This window comes from Festucalex cinctus, chromosome 9, assembly GCF_051991245.1.
Source record: "Festucalex cinctus isolate MCC-2025b chromosome 9, RoL_Fcin_1.0, whole genome shotgun sequence".
NCBI classification, from domain to species: Eukaryota; Metazoa; Chordata; class Actinopteri; order Syngnathiformes; family Syngnathidae; genus Festucalex; species Festucalex cinctus.
In genome coordinates this window covers 10,342,706-10,362,602 of record NC_135419.1, presented here as the reverse complement: position 1 = coordinate 10,362,602, position 19,897 = coordinate 10,342,706, and the positions used below count along the sequence as shown (strand labels likewise).

Sequence of the window (19,897 nt, the reverse complement as noted above, 5' to 3'; positions counted from 1 at the left end):
TTTCACACTTGTCACAAAACCACTGTCCTTTTGGCAGTCTAGATTGGCACACTTCAAGTGATATCATTTGATTTTACAATCTGCTGCAGCACAAAAAACGACTTTATTCCGCATCTTTGAAGTACATGAGCAAGTGGTAGGTGACAGCGGCTGAGCAGGAACACTGGAAGTCCACTGCTGATCTAGTAAATGCTCTCCCGAGCAGTTCAGGTAAGGAGGGGATTTTGGGAAAAAAAAACTCTGGCTTTTCCAACTGGCCAAAACGAGCGATCTGGGTGGACTCGCTCAATCACACTTTGTCCACACCACAAAGTCGCAGAAGTCCCGTCCAGTTAAACTCATCTGTGCCTGAATCTGAAAATATTACAAACATTGTAATGAAAATATGAAACATAGAATTAAATAAGAAACTACAAAAAGTAAAGCCATACATACCTGGTAATACTATTGGTGTTGTCGTGACAAGTGATGGGAATTGTTGCCATCTGGCACCAGACAGAAATTGGGTGTTGTGACAGCCTCCTTAACCGTGAGATCATAAGAAAAGCTGTCAGTATGCTCAGTAGTTACCATGAACACGTTTTATTGTACTGGAAACTGAAACTAAAAATACGTCCTCTGAGAGTGGTTAACCTTAACCATTTAGAATAAGTTGATTAAGTAACATGTAACTAGTGAAAGGGTAGCATTAAATTTAATTAAGCCACGGGGAGGCTGTGCAGTTACTTTTTATTCTTATACGCTCTGCCATATTTGCCTGTTATAAAATTGTTAGAAAAACCACATCAGGTAAACCTAGCTGTGCATGTAAACACAATGATAACAGGAAGCCTGAGAACAAATCAACATTTTTGTGTGCAGAATTACCAACACCATGTGGTTTACTTACGTGCAACAGCAACAGTTTCTTCTGATGCGATGTTAAAGTTTACACTCTGTATCCACCCGCTTACAAAATAATTGTAAGCCTCCAAGGATTTGTTGGCGTGTTATGGAGCATGTTGTCAACACGAGGTAGTGAAAGATGTCCAGAGATGTCACATTTGGCCAGCAAGCTTTCTCCGTCAAAAAAAAAATCACCCTTGGTCAGGACGTAATTAGGATCAATCCCGCCACACAGAGACACCTTCTGCCTGTATCGTTGTTTTTGATCTTCCGGTAAATCGTGAAAATACTGCGAAAATTACATCAGGTTGATAAGCTCTACCGTGTAACTCGCGAGTGTACCTTGTGAACCGGTGGACACCCAATATGGCGCCCGAAGGAAAAACTCCCATGATGCATTACGATGTGCAAGCGACCTATAACTCCGGGAGAAGCGCAACATGAATATGATTTAATCGGAATGTTATGCAATACACTTTCTCATACGTTTTAAGGCATAATCGATCCTTTTGTCAGAACATTGAACAAAGCACTGCACGAGTGTACAAACGTTTGATGACTTCAATTCACTTATTTCAAATACAAATTCCCCATTTAAATGGATTGAAACGTTACTAATCAATTTCAGCCACCCAGAAAACTGTCAAGGTTTCTGATTTCTATTACAGCGTATACTATCCACACACAAAAGACTAGTTCATCACAGCCGTTAAATGAAGTACAGATTGCTTTGTTAATTTGACACCATGCTATGAAATCAAATGAATGGAGGATGCTTTGTCTAGTGAAATCGCTTCCCCTCTCACAAACACACGCCGAGAGACAGATGAGTTTTGCTCTGCCTCTCTGCCATTTTCTGCGAATGCAACAAGGCAGCTGTTGCTTTGATTATTTGCTAATTGTTGCTGGCACGCCGGTTTTTCATTTTAAAAAGCAGTACGCGTAAACACGGTTTTCAAAATGACACGATAACCACATAACTGGAATTGATTATCTCTCTGATAATGATTGTGACTGCAATACTGTTAAGTTTTTAGTCAGTGTAATGGAAGATAAACCGTTTGAAAAAGTAATTGATGCCCCCCAAAAAAGATGCTACAAGATGTCCGTCCTCTCTGACTGTATTCAAAAGAACACCAAATGTGACATTTCAGAAAAATGTCGCCTGATCAGGGGCCTCCACCAGGGACAAGCCTGACGCAAACCATTTGTCACTTTGCTATAGTTCATATGAGATCCAGTGAGTGAAGGCGTCGAGGCTCGAAATGTCAGATTTCAATTTGACGCGTTGGCCTCTGCATGATGGATGGGCGCGTTTTTTGAATGTGTTGTTTTGTGCTTGTAAAAACAAACAAATAACAGATCTGTTTGTTTTTGTAAACCAATAATTGAGAGCGGTGACTGATCGCTTTGCTTTGTCTGCCCTATAAAGACGCCGACAGCCATCCATCGCCTTCCCTTTTCTTCCATAATTGAGGGGACGTCACGACACAATTTTGTGATCTATTGTGACAGACGCAAATGTAGCTCTTCTGTAAAATACATCACCTGCCACAATAAAGCTTACAAACCATCCTTCCGTCCAAACTACTCTTTTATTTTATTTATTTATTTATTTTTTTCCTTCATTACCTGCCGTGAAAAGCAGAGATTCAAACCCGGAACTTCCAACTGGGAGGCACAAAACTTTAACGTTCTATGTTTATATGCGTTGGCATCATGTTTAACCTTAACAAAAAAATATGGAGCTTCCTGTGAATTTCAAAAAGCTTCCACGCATCCAAAAAAAAAAAAAAAAAAACAGTCCAAGATGCAGGATTTTATGAACAGCATCACCATGGTAACCAGGCATCCCAGATCCCATGATAGCAATTCCATGTTGCTCCACATATACGCCCCACTGTTTACAGACCTGAGGGCCTCTGCTCATTACTCTGTTACGCTTGAAGCCAGTAGCAAAGGAATAATTAGGTTGAACCCATGAAAAGAAGAGCATTGAAAGTGGAATTTAGTGCGCACCTGATTATGTTCGCAGCCCCAAATGAATAACAAATATAAAGCACACTTTTTCTTGTTGTCTTCGTTTTTAAATATAGAATTACAGCAGAGTTAATTGATTATTTGTGGGCACGTGGGAGCCGTGAAGCAAGTTCTAAATCCAAAGCCGACACATTCGCGGGTGAAGTAACTGTGACGAATGTGTGAGCACTCTAGACTAGTGTAAGTCGTATATTGTCAAATACCATATTTTCAACAGCATTTTTGTATTTATATATATTGTAATTGCTATTTAAAACGCAAGGTAGCTGGAGTTCATCACAATAATAATAAATACTGTAATATGGAGAAAATGTATAAGGGAAATGTTTGACATCTCCATCGATAAGGGCAATGGGATGCCAAAAAAGTGATAACGGCGTGCACGACTTCACTCGTGTTGATTGCTGCAGCTGAAGGTTGAATGTAAACAAACAACTGCAGTATTCTATCAACCATTAGATCATCTATTTTGTTGGATAGTAACCTCACATTCCCCATAATACAATGGAAGGAATGGTTCAAATCTCCTCTCCATACATATATATATATATAAATGCAATAAAGGAGAAAAAATTGAAGAGATAAAAGAGAAAATGAGTCAGAGCTTCTAAAACAGACTGCTAGTGCCCATAAGTGGTTCTCTAGTCCGAATGACTGTCGTCCCCATAATCACATTCCTAAAAACCAAAGTTTAAATCACGTGTGTCAAGATCCGTTCCTCGAGGGCCAAAGTCCTGCATGTTTTCGAGGTTTCTCTACTCCAACGCACCTGATTCAATGATCAGGATAATTATCAGCCTCCTGCAGAGCTTGCTGATGAGCTTAAATATGAATCACCTGTGTTGAACGTGAAAAACCTCCAAAACCTGCACGACTGCGGCCCTCGAGGATTTGAAGTTTGACACCTATGGTTTAAATCAGGGTTCCCCAATTCCGGTCCTCGAGGGCCGCAGTCCTGCAGGTTTTCCATTTTTCCGCCTACCAACACACCGTGCCGAATAACGATCCTTATCATTAATATCAGGTGTGGTGGTAGGCGGACAAATGGAAAACTTGCAGGACTCTGGCCCTCGAGGACCGGAATTGGGGTACCCTGGTTTAAATGATTACAGTCAACGTCAGTGTTGTCCTATTTGCAGTACATGATTGACGTTCCAAAGACTGTCCAACACGTGACAGTAGCCCCAAATAAAGCACTACTGTACAGATCATATTTCTTCCAAATGTCTGCAGTTCACATCACTGTAGTTACGTATAGTGATTCCACGACGAAGACCAGAGGTGGCAAATCCAGGTCCAGGAAGTAAAAATCCTGCCATAGTTTGGCTTAATTGGCTTAAAACACAAGTGCTTCTACTCAACCTGCAGGTAAACGAGCTAGGGCACGCACACATGGCGCTCGTTTACCTGTCAGCTGATTAGAAGCACCTGTGGCTAAAGCCTAATGGGGGTTGGGTTTCTGCTTTCTGGACCTGGATTTGCCACCTCTGACAAAGACTGTAGTACCCATGACTGTAGTTTTAATGAATTTAGACCAATGGTGTCCAAACCCGGTCCTCAAGGGCCGGAGTCCTGCAGGTTTTGGATGTCTCCTTGCTTCAACGCACCAATAACAGGATCATTATCAGGCTTATGCAGAGCTTGCTGATGATCTTCAGGTGCGCTGGAGCAGGGAAACATCCAGAACTTGCAGGACTCCAGCCCTTGAGGACCGAGTTTGGACACCACTTATTTAGACGCAATCACTTTGTAATCCTCATGACTTTAGTCCACCACATGTCGGTTGTAGTCTCTATTTTATCGCGCTAATGATGGACTCCCCCACAACTATAGTCCCATTGATTGCAGTTCTCATGACTGTAGTCGTGTATCGTAAGTCACACTGTGGCCTGAGATCTCCTTTTCAGTGCTTTACAGGTTTCAAGGTCCCCCCACAGACTTTAAGATATTCTAAGCAATAACTTTGATTACCTGGAACCAAGAGGCAGATAACCGGTCTACAAATTTCAGAGTTTTCAGACAACTTCCAAGTCATGTCAGAGTGTCTTTCTTTTGTCAGCAAAGTCCCTTATGCAAGAGAACGAGTCATTGTGACTTTGTCGTTCATTTCAAAGCAGAACCGCACTTACGCTACGCGGTCGACTCTGGATGTCACGGTCTTACTGTAGTCAGCACTCAGAATGGATTCACTTTGTTGTCAACAGTATGTACAGAACAAAAATTCCTGCCGTCAAAGAGGTTCTTGGCAAAAAAAAAAAGAAGAAAAGAGTTCATCATATTCTGCTTGCCTCTAGCTGCATCTTCGCCCAACTCAGCACAAGAGGGGCAACAACAAGAATGGCAGATTGCAGATAAAGACCTTAACCAGCCTCCGTCATGTTACAGTACTTGACAAGACTGTATTGTTGTGTCAGTGTCCGAAGTGGATCAAAGTGGAAGGCTGTTGCAATGTGCTGTGCATTGGGTCGATTGCTATAGGTCGCTTGCACATGTCGTCACTTCCGCCTCGGATTTCTCGTAGTCGCCATGCTGGGTGGCCTCCATTTACGTAGCGATTCGGTCTAACACGTATCTATCACGTTTGTTTTCTGCGTTTAAAATGGTACATTGTTGCTGCATCGTTGGCTGTTCGAACAAAGCCAAGGGGGAAAATGGTCGGTCTTTTTTCCGAATTCCGAAAATAATTAGGAACCAGGGCCTGGAGACAGAGGAGTGCGGACTCCGGAGGGAAGTCGTTACTTTGGGCTCGTGTGTGCAGCGATCACTTTGTGAGCGGTAAGCTTGTTTACCTTTATTTAATGCATGAGGATTAATAACGTTTCGACCGCCCATATATGGGCAAGTTGCTTATGTTTTGGATTCATGAGCAAGCAAGTTCGGTAGTACAAGCTGGCTAGCGGACGTTAGCCGAAAGCTAACATCGAACATTTTCACCCAAGTAGTGCCAGTGCAAAGTGTTTACTGCTGAAATTGGATTGATTAGTCTTGGGCTTTTAATGCCGATAACATGTTTTTTGGTGGCAAAATGTAAACTTGGAAAAAAAAGAGACAGAAGGGGCTGATGCAAGAAAACAGACCCCCGGGGGTGATGCAAGAAAACAGACCCCCGGTAGCCTACACATCATGCTAAAGAACTTATTCACGGCCACCCTACTGCGGTAAAATAACCAGTCTTTCCATATTTTATTTGTTTATATATTTGTTTATTTTAACAGGTCGCCCTGCGCCCGTTTTTCTGTCCAATCATCCCGACTGGGCTCCAACATTAAAGTTGGGTCCCAAGTTACAACATCTATGTCTCAGCCCAGTCGGTGCCAAGATATGAACGTGCACAGGAGAGACAAGCAAAGAAAAGACGACTCGAAGTGGCAGAGATTGTTGCAGTTATGCAGCCAGATGGCTCCAGTAACCTGTACCCTCAAGTACTGCTGACATCATTGACTCTGGTATGCCACTCAGAATTCATTACATGATATATTGTATGCATGAGTGAATGTATGTGTTTGTTTGTGTGTGTACACGCACCTTATATTTTAGAGACATTTGGAAGTGTTTATAGAAATAAGTATTTGCCTGTAGCAATGTTCATACATTAAAAAATGCAACAAAATGTGTACATTTCTTTTACACTGACAAAAAAACTATACTACTTTACTATATTAAACCTATTACTGGTACCGTATTTTTTTGTGATTTTTTTATTATTTTTTTTCCTTTAAGGATCTCATGCCACACCGACTTGATTGCCAATGACATGATGGAAACGAAGGCGAGCATCAAAGCATTGGAGGAGGACAACATGCGACTGTTTGTTTGGCGCTAATAAAGGCAGCGTTTATACAAATTCTATTGTTGGGTTTGTTTACAAAGCTATACATAATACAAATGACAGGATTTGGCTCAATGTGCAATATGGTCCCTCTTAAAGTAATGGCATAAATCTCTATTATTTCTAAAAGCACAAAAAATGAAGTGAATAATGATTAGATGTAGTAATTTCAGGGTTAAAAATTGAACTGTTAATTAATGTAGTTTATTTTAGCACAGGTGCCTACCATCCTGATGACGGTATGATGTAATGTTGATGGGGTACGCAATGACTTTCATTATGCTATGTACAGAGGAAAAAGTTGCTCTTTTAAATTTGTTTAATGTAAGACAAGTACCAGTACTGTGTTACAGTTTTCCCAATAATCCTTGTTTCACACTTGTCACAAAACCACTGTCCTTTTGGCAGTCTAGATTGGCACACTTCAAGTGATATCATTTGATTTTACAATCTGCTGCAGCACAAAAAACTACTTTATTCTGCATCTTTGAAGTACATGAGCAAGTGGTAGGTGACAGCGGCTGAGCAGGAACACTGGAAGTCCACTGCTGATCTAGTAAATGCTCTCCCGAGCAGTTCAGGTAAGGAGGGGATTTTGGGAAAAAAAAACTCTGGCTTTTCCAGCTGGCCAAAACGAGCGATCTGGGTGGACTCGCTCAATCACACTTTGTCCACACCACAAAGTCGCAGAAGTCCGTCCAGTTAAACTCATCTGTGCCTGAATCTGAAAATATTACAAACATTGTAATGAAAATATGAAACATAGAATTAAATAAGAAACTACAAAAAGTAAAGCCATACATACCTGGTAATACTATTGGTGTTGTCGTGACAAGTGATGGGAATTGTTGCCATCTGGCACCAGACAGAAATTGGGTGTTGTGACAGCCTCCTTAACCGTGAGATCATAAGAAAAGCTGTCAGTATGCTCAGTAGTTACCATGAACACGTTTTATTGTACTGGAAACTGAAACTAAAAATACGTCCTCTGAGAGTGGTTAACCTTACCCATTTAGAATAAGTTGATTAAGTAACATGTAACTAGTGAAAGGGTAGCATTAAATTTAATTAAGCCACGGGGAGGCTGTGCATAGTTACTTTTTATTCTTATACGCTCTGCCATATTTGCCTGTTATAAAATGATTAGAAAAACCACATCAGGTAAACCCAGCTGTGCATGTAAACACAATGATAACAGGAAGCCTGAGAACAAATCAACATTTTTGTGTGCAGAATTACCAACACCATGTGGTTTACTTACGTGCAACAGCAACAGTTTCTTCTGATGCGATGTTAAAGTTTACACTCTGTATCCACCCGCTTACAAAATAATTGTAAGCCTCCAAGCATTTGTTGGCGTTTTATGGAGCATGTTGTCAACACGAGGTAGGGAAAGATGTCCAGAGATGTCACATTTGGCCAGCAAGCTTTCTCCGTCAAAAAAAAAATCACCCTTGGTCAGGACGTAATTAGGATCAATCCCGCCACACAGAGACACCTTCTGCCTGTATCGTTGTTTTTGATCTTCCGGTAAATCGTGAAAATACTGCGAAAATTACATCAGGTTGATAAGCTCTACCGTGTAACTCGCGAGTGTACCTTGTGAACCGGCGGACACCCAATATGGCGCCCGAAGGAAAAACTCCCATGATGCATTACGATGTGCAAGCGACCTATTGATTTCTTTAGAACCTTCATGTAAATTTCAGCATGCTAATACATTAAACAAAAGGCTGTGAGACAAGAGAGCCCCTACAGGACCAAACTGTTGTATTTTTTAGCAGCCCTTGTATGTGAGAGGTGAACCGGGTCGTTTTGAAACTAATTTAGTGTGAGAAAGAAGACGAGGAAGCAGACTGACAGGGTCTTGCACGTTCGGCGTTGCTTTTGACCTACCCTAAAAAAACAAAACAATGAAGATAGAAAGGCTAACCTTAAGAAGCATCACAATTCATTATCATGCTGTCTTTGGCATTACGTGGTATTTAAAGTAGCGTCTTTTTTTAAATGCGGGTCCTCGTTTAATTAGCGCCGACTGACCTTTTTGATTGTCACAGTTTCCTCACAGTTGCTTCTTAAATAGGAAACAACTCCTCAGATATTTTTTGCTCCAAATGAACGGCGACTCCGCCAACATTGCAAGCCTGATTACAAACTTCTGCGCTTAAATATGTCGACGTTCTGTCACGACAGAGGCAGCGTTAATGAACCTACCACCATTTCGGAATGCAGAAGGAAGTCGGAGTAAATTAAATGTGTTGAATCAATCTCATGGTCAACCACAAAGCTGAAACAAAGGCAGTTTTTGAAGACTTTGCTGCAAAAAGATTTTTTTAATCTTAACTGTTTTACTGGATTTTGCAAGGCCCACAGAATATTGTGTTCTATTGCTAAAACAAAACAAAACATGGAACCTACCAAAAGAAAGATTAGTCTCTTCCTTCATCAGTGGGAAAAAAAAGTAAATTTCTATCTGTTTCAGTTTTGCAGCAATTAAGCATTAGACTATAGCTTATGTTCATCATTATTCACAAATCTGTTTAAAACAATGGGGAAAAACATGGCCCTGGTTTATCTCTTATACTCTGCTGCCACCTACTGGCCGTTTTGGAACACCTACCATTGCTTCAAGCATTCTCTTCAGTTCAGAGGCTGCATCAAAGCCTTCTTTATGCTCTACCATAAAAACAAAACAAAACAAACAAAAAACGCATAAACACGTCTTTGGGAGCATGGTAATATTTAAAATAGAACGTACTTATGAGTTTTTGGGAGCAAATGAGTTAATTACAGATGGAAGTTTTGCCAAGTACTCAAATACGTGCAGAAAATGATTACTTGATGGGTGATGGGTCAAGCTAGACGGAATTATGAACAGTTCAAAAACCTGGCTTTTGAACAGGAAGTATAGACCTTTTATATCCGCTGTAGTTATTATTCCAGCCATGATGTGAAAATGTTTTTTTAACACTCAAACTTTAAGCAACAATCCTGTGGTCAGAAACGAAGACACTCCTGGGGAGAGGTAGAACAACTTCCAAGTATCTTCAAAAGTCCTGTTGTGACTGATCCATCCCTCCTTGGACAACCTGAGAATCGATACAGAAATCTTTTGACTTTTCTGCGGATTTTACTGTTTTTTACTTCCGTGAGCCGAAAGACGGCGTGAAATCTGAGGTGCAAAAAACACAAGCTAGGCAAGCTCTGCAGGAGGATGTTCTCGCAGTATAGGGAAGAATTAGTCATTGTTCAACATCCGGCACACATGCATGTGTACGTGCCGGCATTGTCTCCTGGGGGAAGCCATTAATACCCTCTTGGCTCGTCTCCACCAGCCGAGTCGCAGCGTCGAGGCGAGAAGACAGCTCTCGTGGGCATTAAGCTCACTACAACTCTCGTGTGTGATGGACGGGGGAGACAGGCAGGTGGAGAAAAGCCTGTGTTTACCGAAATAGCAGCAAGAGCTGATGCTTGGGAGATGGGAGAACAGTGTCAAGGATGTCAAGAAGGAAGCAATACTATATGCTGTAACAATAATTCATTATCTGAGAATTCAGCTGTGGCTTCTTAATTGTTACCTAAATAAATAAATAAATGAATAAATAAATGAATAACCAAGCAGTTGTTTGTCACTTGAGAAACTAATACGATGGTGCAATCATAAGTCAAGTCATCACCGTATTACTGGACCAATCTAGCTACCTCTTGTGTTAGCACTGGTATGCTAATGCTAAATGTGTGCCATGATTTTACAAATACATTTGCTACACAGATTTAATTGAGCGTGTTTATCACTGTCCATTTGTAGATACAATACAGACGCATAATTTGGTAATCATACGTCAGGGTACCTAGCGGACCAGCCTGGGTCCCTCTTGTGTTAGCGGCAGTATGCTAATGCTAAATGCGTGGAGTGGTTTTACAATTATACAATTAAAATAGCACAGAGATTTAATTGAGCTTGTTTCCCACTGTCCATTTGTAGGTAAAAAAATAAATTTATGTTGTGGGAATCATAAGTCAAAGCAGCACTGTACTCGTGGACCAGCTACGAGTACCTCTTGCGCTAGCGCTAGTATGCTAATGCTAAATGCATGTAAACTGCTTTCACAAATTTGCTACACACATCATCATTCAGCTTGTTTTTCACTGTCAATTTGTTGCTACAATACACATTTGTGAGCCAGCCTATCTAGTATCTACGTCTTGTGTTTGCGCTAGAATGCTAATGTTAAATTCATGCAGTACTTTTACAAATTTACGACACACATTAATACCAAGGTGGCAATTGTTTACAACTGTGAATTTGTAGATACAGTGGTCACTTGCACTTAATATCTCAAGAGCAAAAAGAGACTCATACGGGCAATTTATATGAAATTAATTATTTTTTTGTTTTGTTGTTTTTTTGGCCACACCTAATTGACTCTACAACTAAGCTACGAGTGAATATCTAATATAACGAGAGAGCATTCATTCACATTCATTCGTTGTAGCTACTGGGATTTGGAATCTTGTAATTCCTTGTTCCTTTGTTGACGCATAGCCAAACAAGCGCAGCCGCAGCTTTCCCAACAGTGTGATGCTTCTCAGATGTCGGACTTACAGGGAACATTGTAGCACAGCGAGGGATTTGCGGAAAGGAATCCACGTATGGATTACTTTCTCAATCAGTTTACAGAAGGATGAGTTTTTCAGTGATGCTTGAAATGTGGAATTTCCTCTTGAAAGCTTCCCATGCATCTGTTTCTTGTCCATTGGTTTTTGTAAGGGGGAAGAAAAGACTTTCTAATCAATGATCTAAGGATAATGTTCTTTTATGTTTCATTGATTCCGTTATAATGCTCAGGATTAATACACAGAACAAACAACAAACTTGACACATCATCGTAAAACATGATATTTTGTGGTCAAAAAAACAAAACAAACAAACAAAACAAAACCTTGTGGCCAATATATTTTGACGACAAGAATAAAAGAATACTAGGGTATGTTTGCCAAAGACTAACCTTGTCAAGATGGTATTTGTACAGACAAGGTTAACATTTTTGGCTATATAACCCAAATGTAGTCGTATAAAATTAACAACTGTTTTGGTTGGTGTTAGTTTTGCCTAAAAAGACAAAGTTTTGATGCACCCATTTCATAGCCTGTTTGCATAAAAGACGCTCATACACTGCTGAATGTATTATCCATCCATTTTCTTGACCGCTTATTCCTCACAAGGGTCGCGGGGGGTGCTGGCGCCTATCTCAGCTGGCTCTGGGCAGTAGGCGGGGGACACCCTGGACTGGTTGCCAGCCAATCGCAGGGCACACAGAGACAAACAACCATCCACACTCACAAGCACACTGCTGAATGTATTATATAATAAAATACACACTACCGCATCTGTTATTGCCCATTGTTAAAATAGCTGAGACATATTTGTGACTTGGAGAGCCCATGAATGGATGAGAGGAGAAACCGCAGGGGAGCAGTGAAACACAACGGCTCTATCACAGCATGTGACATTGCGCTTAAAAATGTCACGCGATGGAACAATCCCCATAAACATGAGTGTGTGATTTTATGTGCTGATGTGCATGGAAGAGTAAGCGCTATCGATCGGGAGGACTTAAAGGCGGCTTTTGGGCTCTGGCTCCGCATTGATGTTCAGTGGGGAGTCGGCGGGTAGGGGGGTTTATGCTGATTACCAAGGACAAAGTTTGGACACGATGACCCAACGATAACTAATCAAATGGCTACAGAACCCTTTTCTTTTTAGCATTTATAGATGAAACATCTTTATAACAGATCTTCTTGGGTTTTATTTGGTTTTAGAATTACAATGCATACAGCCCTTTTTAAACCAGGACCCGTGACAATAAATCATCATCATTTGGGTCCACCCTTCCATTGGGGGATCATGGATGAGATGGTATGTATTTAAGTCACAACAGTCTCAGGAGGTTGTGCGTAATTTAGCAAGTGAATGCCAAGGCCCCGCGTTATTGGGATCCGTCAGTCATCCGGCGGTGAATAAGATCTGACAAGATATGATGATTTCCGGCAAAAGGCGATGGCTCGGAAATCAAGGGGCCTGCAAAAGCGGTCATGGTTGGTTGGTGGATTTAGAAAAGCTTCTTATGTTGTCACCAATGTGCTCTTGGGGGTCTTCATCATTGAAGGCAGACCATCTCTTGACTTTGGAGGCAGTATGTGGTTCTACGAAAGGGGATACTGTCAAAGACGTTGCTTTCTGTTTGGGAGAATATAAACAGAGAGACTCCGGTCTAGATCTGGACCCTTTTTTATATGGAGACAGATTTATGATTGGATTATTTTGACATTTGTGATTTAACCTGTGGAACGTTTGGCAGATTTACAGTGGTAAGTGTATGTGCTAAAGACCAATAGTCTGTATTGTAACTCCACCCATGTGAACAAACTGCTTTGACATTCAAAGACCCTTCGAGTCAGTCTGTTTGAAGCATCGCAATGGCAATGTACCGTTGATCAATTGTTATGTCATCTGCTTGAACTTTCCATCAGCGGTATGAACTATTTTCTTTTTAAGTTGTTGTTTTTTTTTTTTTTTGGTCGAGGAAAGATATGCAAAACCTGCTACTGTTGTAAACTGTGTGTAAACTTAAATATCAGGAAAAATAATTAGCCAGAATCCGACGCTCCACTGCGTTTAAGGGTAAGTGTACATACAAGTGTGCATACACTTAAAAATTGTTGGGTCAAAAATAACCGAAATTGGGTCAAAAAGAGACCAACCCAATTTTGGGGGTTATTCACTAATCACCCAAAAACTTGAGTCAAATGAATAACTCACACAATGGTTGCTTTGTGGGGTATTAATTTCATTAGACCAAAACGTTTGGGTTAAATAGCTCAACTGATTCAATTCAATTGGGTTATTCAATTATCTCCAAAAGTTGAGTCAATTGAATAACGCATAAAACAGCCCCCCAAAATGGCTTGCTTTGTGAGTTATTAATTTAATTTGAACCAACTTTTTTGGGTAATACAACTCAAAAAAGTGGGTCGTTTTGTTATTTACCCAATCCAGTTGTGTTATTAAATTAACCCCCCAAAAATGGATCAAATGAATAATCCACAAAGCAAACCAAAATATTGGGTTGTTTTGTGGGTTATTAATTTAATTTGAATCAACTTTTTTGGGTATATGACTTAAAAAAAAAAAAAAAAAAAAAAAAAGGGTCAAATGAATAACCCACAAAGCAACCCAAAATATTGCGTTGTTTTGCGGGTTATTCATTTCATTTGACCCAAACTTTTGAATAACTAAAAAAAGTTGGGTCAATTAATTTTTTGGGGTAGTTTTGTGGGTTATTCAACTTTTTTAACCCAAAACGTTGTGTCCTTGACCCAGATGTTTGTAGAGCGTTAGTGTAAACGTAGCTGTAGTATGGGAAGTCATGCCAAATGAACTGAACTATTTAACATGTGCATTGGTTTTGTTCTGTCGACTGTTCTTTTGTACAGGCCATAATAGTGCAAATGCACCCGAAAACTGAATGTTTGTGCACACTATAATGACATAAGCAGATCTTATCTGTGGTATTTTCGATGCTGGTGGCGATTAAGCCATCACTTTGTTAATTTCAACTCTCTTAGGCTTGGCTGAAGATAAGAAGATCAATAGTGTCCTCCTTTGCAAGGTGCTGATTGCAAGTCTCCAGCCAAGGGCCCACCACACAATTCTTCAAGGGTAACAGTCTTTAGGTGACCTCTCAACATGTACCGTATTTATGAAAATAATTACACAACAGTAGATGGAGATAATTTTTTTTTTTTTTTAGTAGTTGCTGCTGCAGGTTCGAATCCCACCTCTGACTGTACATTGCAAATATATCCATGGCAACTATAGTGATATAACTGTATACCAACTGACTTTCATATCAGGAAATGCATTACAATTTCACTGAAATGATTAAAGGCATGTTGGCTTTCATCAGATGGCTATATTTTTTTAAATATATACACCATTAGCCATGAATTTGAACGAGGCAAGTTAGCTCAGTCATTAGAGCAATTTCTTCCCCCATGGAGAACCTGGGTTCAAACCACATTTTAGTACATGCGATGGTTTGAAACAAACTGACTATCGTTTCAGGAAATGGATTATAATTTCTCTAAAATGATTAAATCCCATCTTAGATTACAGTTCAAGTTTTCTTCTTATTCATTTATCTTTAAACTTCAATTAAAAGTTTGTAATTTCACATAATTTATCTTTCAATTTACTTCATAAGTATTCAGCTATTAGCATTCAGCTTTCAGCATTCCAACGCAATTTCTCCAGAAATTGCACTTAGTCTAGTTTGATAATAGTGCCTTATCCTAATTCGGACCAGAGGAAGTGAACAACACTCACTTCAACATAGTTCCTTGGTATCAAGATGCCACGAGAAAAAAAAAAAAAAAATCTGAATATGCAAATGCCAAGGGTTCATGGTTTATAAGAGCACCACAAATGTGATCATTTGTGAATTTATTTGATTTAAAAGAAATTCAATCAAATATTGCAGAAAAAAAAGACTTGAAATTAAAACCTAGTTGTGCTTTGTGCGGGGTTTTTCAACGGCTTCTTTTATTATTATACAATTTGTACACTGTCAATATATCTCTATATAATCTCATTACAAGTAGCTAAAGTCACCACTTACAGAATACTTGTAAATATCAAAGACCCTTTTCAGACACTCTTGCCTGTTGAAGTCAAAGTGTAGAAAAAGCCACCATTGTTAGAAGTTTGGAAAACATTCAGAGACGCAAAGTGTTGAAATTCAAGTCTCATCAGTCCTCACTCGATGACATCACCGTCAAGGATCTGTTGGTGGAATCCAACCGGAGGCAAAAGCTCAATCCTGATGTTCTCTTTTGGCTTTGAACACCCTCGAGAACCCGGAGACGCTCTCCAGCGTGGCGTTCATTCCCAACTCCAAGAGGAACGCTCGTGCTCCTCGCCGCAATAGAGGCAAATTCTGGCAAAATCCGTAGAAACGTATACGTCCTTTACAAACTGGCGTGGATGTCCTCGTGTCGCAGCACTTTGTAGGTGACCCAGTAGAAGATGTTGAAGATGAGGAAGCTTAACGGGAAGACGGCTCTGGAGATGGTGTCGATGCGCTTGGCCCGGTCCACGAAGCGCTTGTGGAGGAACTCGCCGTCGTGCGCCGTCGTCACGGGAGGCGGCGAGCCAAAGACGGTGGGTCCCTCCACGGCGGTGCCGTCTTTGGACTGGAGGCAGTGGCCCAAGCCGTAACCCCGGAAATAGAAACCGCGGCTCTCCCGCAACATCTCCTCGTCCTGCGGAGGCGAGCAGAGAGATCACACGTATTAAAAAACAGGAAAAAAATGGTAAATTAGGTTATGGTAGTTTGTTTATTATCACATGCTTTCTTCATGTGTAATAATAATAGGTTTGAGTCACGTTCCAAAAGTTGCTACACGCAGTTGGGTCAAAAATAATCCAAATTTAGTTAAAAATAAAAAAAGGGACCGAACAAACTTTTTGAGTTATTTAACCCAAAAAGTTGTGTTAAATGAATAACCTGCAATACAACAATTTTTGGGTGTTGTTTTATACAAAGTTATCCAATTTATGGGTAATGTACAAACCAACCCAATTTTTCAGGGGTTGTTTTGGGGTTATACAACCCAATTCTTTGGGTGTGGGTTGTACAACACAACCCATTTTTGCTTGGGTTATTAAAGGAATAACCCAATAAACTCCCCCCCCCCCCCCCTCCCCCCACCCCCACCCCCTATTTTTTAAACCCAAGTTTGGGTTATTTTTGACCCAAAGTGTAGAATTTTCCAAATAGATGTTATTGCTAGCTAAAGTTGGTGCTAGATATCAACACCCAGTGGTAGCTTGATTTGCTGATTCATTTCAACAAGTAAAATCTCACTTTGTGCTATAAAAGAGTAAAAAAACTGACCCAGATGCTTGAGGGACACGACAAGTCGTAGAAATCAGGGGTGGCAAAAAGCATTTGGTCTGGCCTGTCATACATTTCTAAAAACAAATTAAACCTGTTAGCTTACTAAGTGTTAAAAAGTCAGAATTGTGTATTAACTCTCATTTGTGAATTTAAAAAAGAATAAGAAAAGAATTAATAGTTAAAACTTTTGTACTTTTTATATGCTAGCATAGCATTAGCATTTCATCAAGTGTCAGTTTAAATAAAACCCTGACTGCAAAGTATGGCGTAAAAATCGTAGTTGAGCTGCATTAGTGCCTTTTATTAAAGGCACTAACTAACTAAATTCACTTGAAAAAGTAATTGATGTAAAATCCTGAGCTACCAGTATGCCTTTGGCGCCTTTTATCCTCAGGCTGCTATCATGCTATATGTTAGCATAGGCGTTAAGTTAGTATGAGAGCGTTTGATCAGTTCTCATTTGAAATCGCCCCCTAAGCACATGGGATGATGTAAAATCCTTCAATTGTGCCTTTTGTACTCAGGTTGCTATCTTGCTAACTCAGTATGTTAACATGCCAACTACTAGCTTAAGCTTTACCACTGTAGTGAATGTCCATGTTGATATATACTTCTGTTGAGTAAGCCCAACTTCCAACAAATCTGACATATGTTTATTAACAAGTAGCAAGAAGTAAAGTAATACTAATGGTTCCTTCCTTTATTGAAACATATGAAAATAAGAGAACATGGGTTAAAAATGTACATTGAGTAGAGCACAATCCCTAAAAACAAGGAACACAATGGGATAAAGTGAAAAAAAAAACATAATAAGGTTAAAAAAAAAAAAAAGGTTTTACTACTGTGGGCTCGACACAACGTGCTTGTTAGGGTAAATTGGACGTTCAGCACGGTTGGTTAGTTAGTGAGGGTTCAAAGTTGAGGGTTCACACAGGGTTCATCACGCTTTACCCTGATACAGGCGCTGCAGTGCTCAGTCACATTTGTGCAGGTGGTATCGCTAGCGGGAATGACGTTCACGTTCCGCAACGACTCGACACTCCTGTTCAGACAGGCGAGTTCCTCCAAGAAACACAGTGGGAATTTTAATTTTAATATGGTTTGGGAAGATAATTATAATGATTTGATTTCATTCATATCCTGGCATGCTTAAAGATTATTTGACATAATGTAAAAATACAGTTCATCTTGGCTTCATCTTACCCGGGGACACTTTAAACTAGGGGTGTGAATTGCCTAGTACCTGACGATTCGATTCGTATCACGATTCACAGGTCACGATTCGATTCGATACCGATTAATCCCGATACGAATTTATAAGTCGATTGTTGCGATTTTTTTTCATTCAAATTTAGAAAATACTAATCAGTAAGCTTGTAGAGTGTAAGATTTATATGAAAATGTATTATTTATCTGAAATTTCAGTCTTATAGAGGTTGTAATCTGTTTCATGTTTGAACAGCATTAAAATAAAATATTAAGGCTTAATGTTCCGTTCATATAACATTCTTCCATGCTCAAGTGTGAATCCTAAAAAAAAAAAAAAAAAAAAAAAAAATCGATTCTGCCGATTATTGAATCGATTCGAGAATCGCGCGATGGAGTATCGCGATATATCGCCGAATCGATTTTTTTTTTTAACACCCCTACTTTAAACAAATGCTAAAAAGTACTTAATAAGAAGCATGTTTCCTCATCTATAAAAGTATGGGAAGACCATTCCGATCAGATTATCACTGTGAGTAGAAACTGTGCAACCTGCAGAGGGACGGTTGGGATACTTTTAACATGATTTATTACTGTGTACTCTCTGTTGCTTCCTTGCAGGACACTCTCAACGGGGGAGAAAATAAATAAGTTGATTTTACGCACCTCACGTGCACCTCTTCAGAGTTTCAGCATTACAGGGATCAGCTCGTAATAACAGCCGCTGGGGTTTTGATTATGTTTGCTCGCAAAGTCAATAAAACGTGATCAAAACACACAGTTGGAAATAAATGAGGTTTTGAGTGAAGGCTGAAAGATTTGTATTATTTTGTTTTGTTGATTGTTTGTGTATGTTTTTGCTGCTGAAACCCATTTAAAACCATGGCTTTTGGTTTAGTTAGCAACTGATTAGATGGCCGTGGACCCTCACAACCAGGAATTCTCCAATTGTGTACCTGTGTGTACATATGTTTGTTGCAGTTATGAAACTAGAGCATTTAGCATGTAAAGTCTGTTGGATAGTGCCCATGTTTCATCACATTATAGTTGACATAACCATATTTTACTGAGCAGTCGTGACATAGATGCATACTCTGCTTTCCTATTTTGCTTTAAGTTCCATTTGTGGTACGACGCCTACGGTGGATTTGAACGGAATGTCAGAATGAAAAGGCACTTCAAATGGTCACTGGTCACCATGGCAACAAGGCGTAGCAAAAGGAGCAGATCTTTTTCACGCGATACGACAGCCAGTCGTAGCGTATTGACGGTGACACTTCCTGGAAAAATACCGCGGTTCGCCGTAACGGGTGGCATAAGTCAAAGTTATGGAGCTTTTTTTTTTTTTTTTTTTACACGAAGTCTGCAGTTTGTATTTCCCCCCCCATCTTGCCAAAGTGTTAAAGCCCGCTTGATTTACACTCACGATTCTTTGCTGCCGCTGCTTTTTCCTCAGCCTGATGAACTCCTTGTGCTGCCTGGAGACAAAGTTGACCGCTGCGTACTCCAGCAGGGCGGCGAACACAAACAGAAGGCACACCGCCATCCAGATGTCAATGGCCTTCACGTAGGACACCTGCAGATCGCACACATAAGGCCAGGTGGGCTTTATCAATAGGCACTCAATGAGGTTGAAGGGAGCAGGAGAGTTATGTAATTATTATTTTTTTTTACATAACATTCCCATCTTTTTTTTTTTTTAGATAATTTTAACACAAACCTACCAAATAAAATTTATATGATATATATTCATTAGTCTTATAAAGCATATTTATTTGAAATGCATAATCCTCAGGTTTATGTATTTCTTTAGTGTTAATAAAGTATAACTTCCACCACTTTTTTTTTTTTTTAATAATTTTTTTATTTTTCGTTTTTGGGATGTCTGCATGCAGTTTCAAGCCAAAAACATAAAAATGTAAAATAATGGAAAAGAGAGAGAAAAAAAAAAAAAAGATTATGCAATTCAAGCAAT

General features: G+C 39.8%; 1 protein-coding gene and 1 long non-coding RNA gene across 3 annotated transcripts in view; both read right to left on the bottom strand.

Moving 5' to 3' along the window:
• The window catches only part of LOC144025453 (uncharacterized), a 2,970-nt gene extending 1,671 nt beyond the window's left edge, over nt 1–1,299 (bottom strand). The window contains exons 1-2 of the long non-coding RNA XR_013284868.1: nt 436–1,299; nt 1–354 (exon numbers count right to left, since the gene is read on the bottom strand). The exon at nt 1–354 is cut by the window's left edge and continues 1,671 nt beyond it. This is a non-coding gene — a long non-coding RNA (uncharacterized LOC144025453). The remainder of the gene's footprint in view (nt 355–435) is intronic.
• A 13,918-nt stretch (nt 1,300–15,217) lies between these two features.
• The window catches only part of glra4a (glycine receptor, alpha 4a), a 39,150-nt gene continuing 34,470 nt past the window's right edge, over nt 15,218–19,897 (bottom strand). The window contains exons 8-10 of one of the 2 annotated variants that reach the window (XM_077532673.1): nt 19,349–19,498; nt 17,668–17,778; nt 15,218–16,078 (exon numbers count right to left, since the gene is read on the bottom strand). In XM_077532673.1, the coding sequence (XP_077388799.1) occupies nt 15,785–16,078; nt 17,668–17,778; nt 19,349–19,498 (555 nt within the window). In that variant the 3' untranslated portion in view covers nt 15,218–15,784. The remainder of the gene's footprint in view (nt 16,079–17,667; nt 17,779–19,348; nt 19,499–19,897) is intronic. The other variant, XM_077532674.1, reaches the window with a different exon arrangement.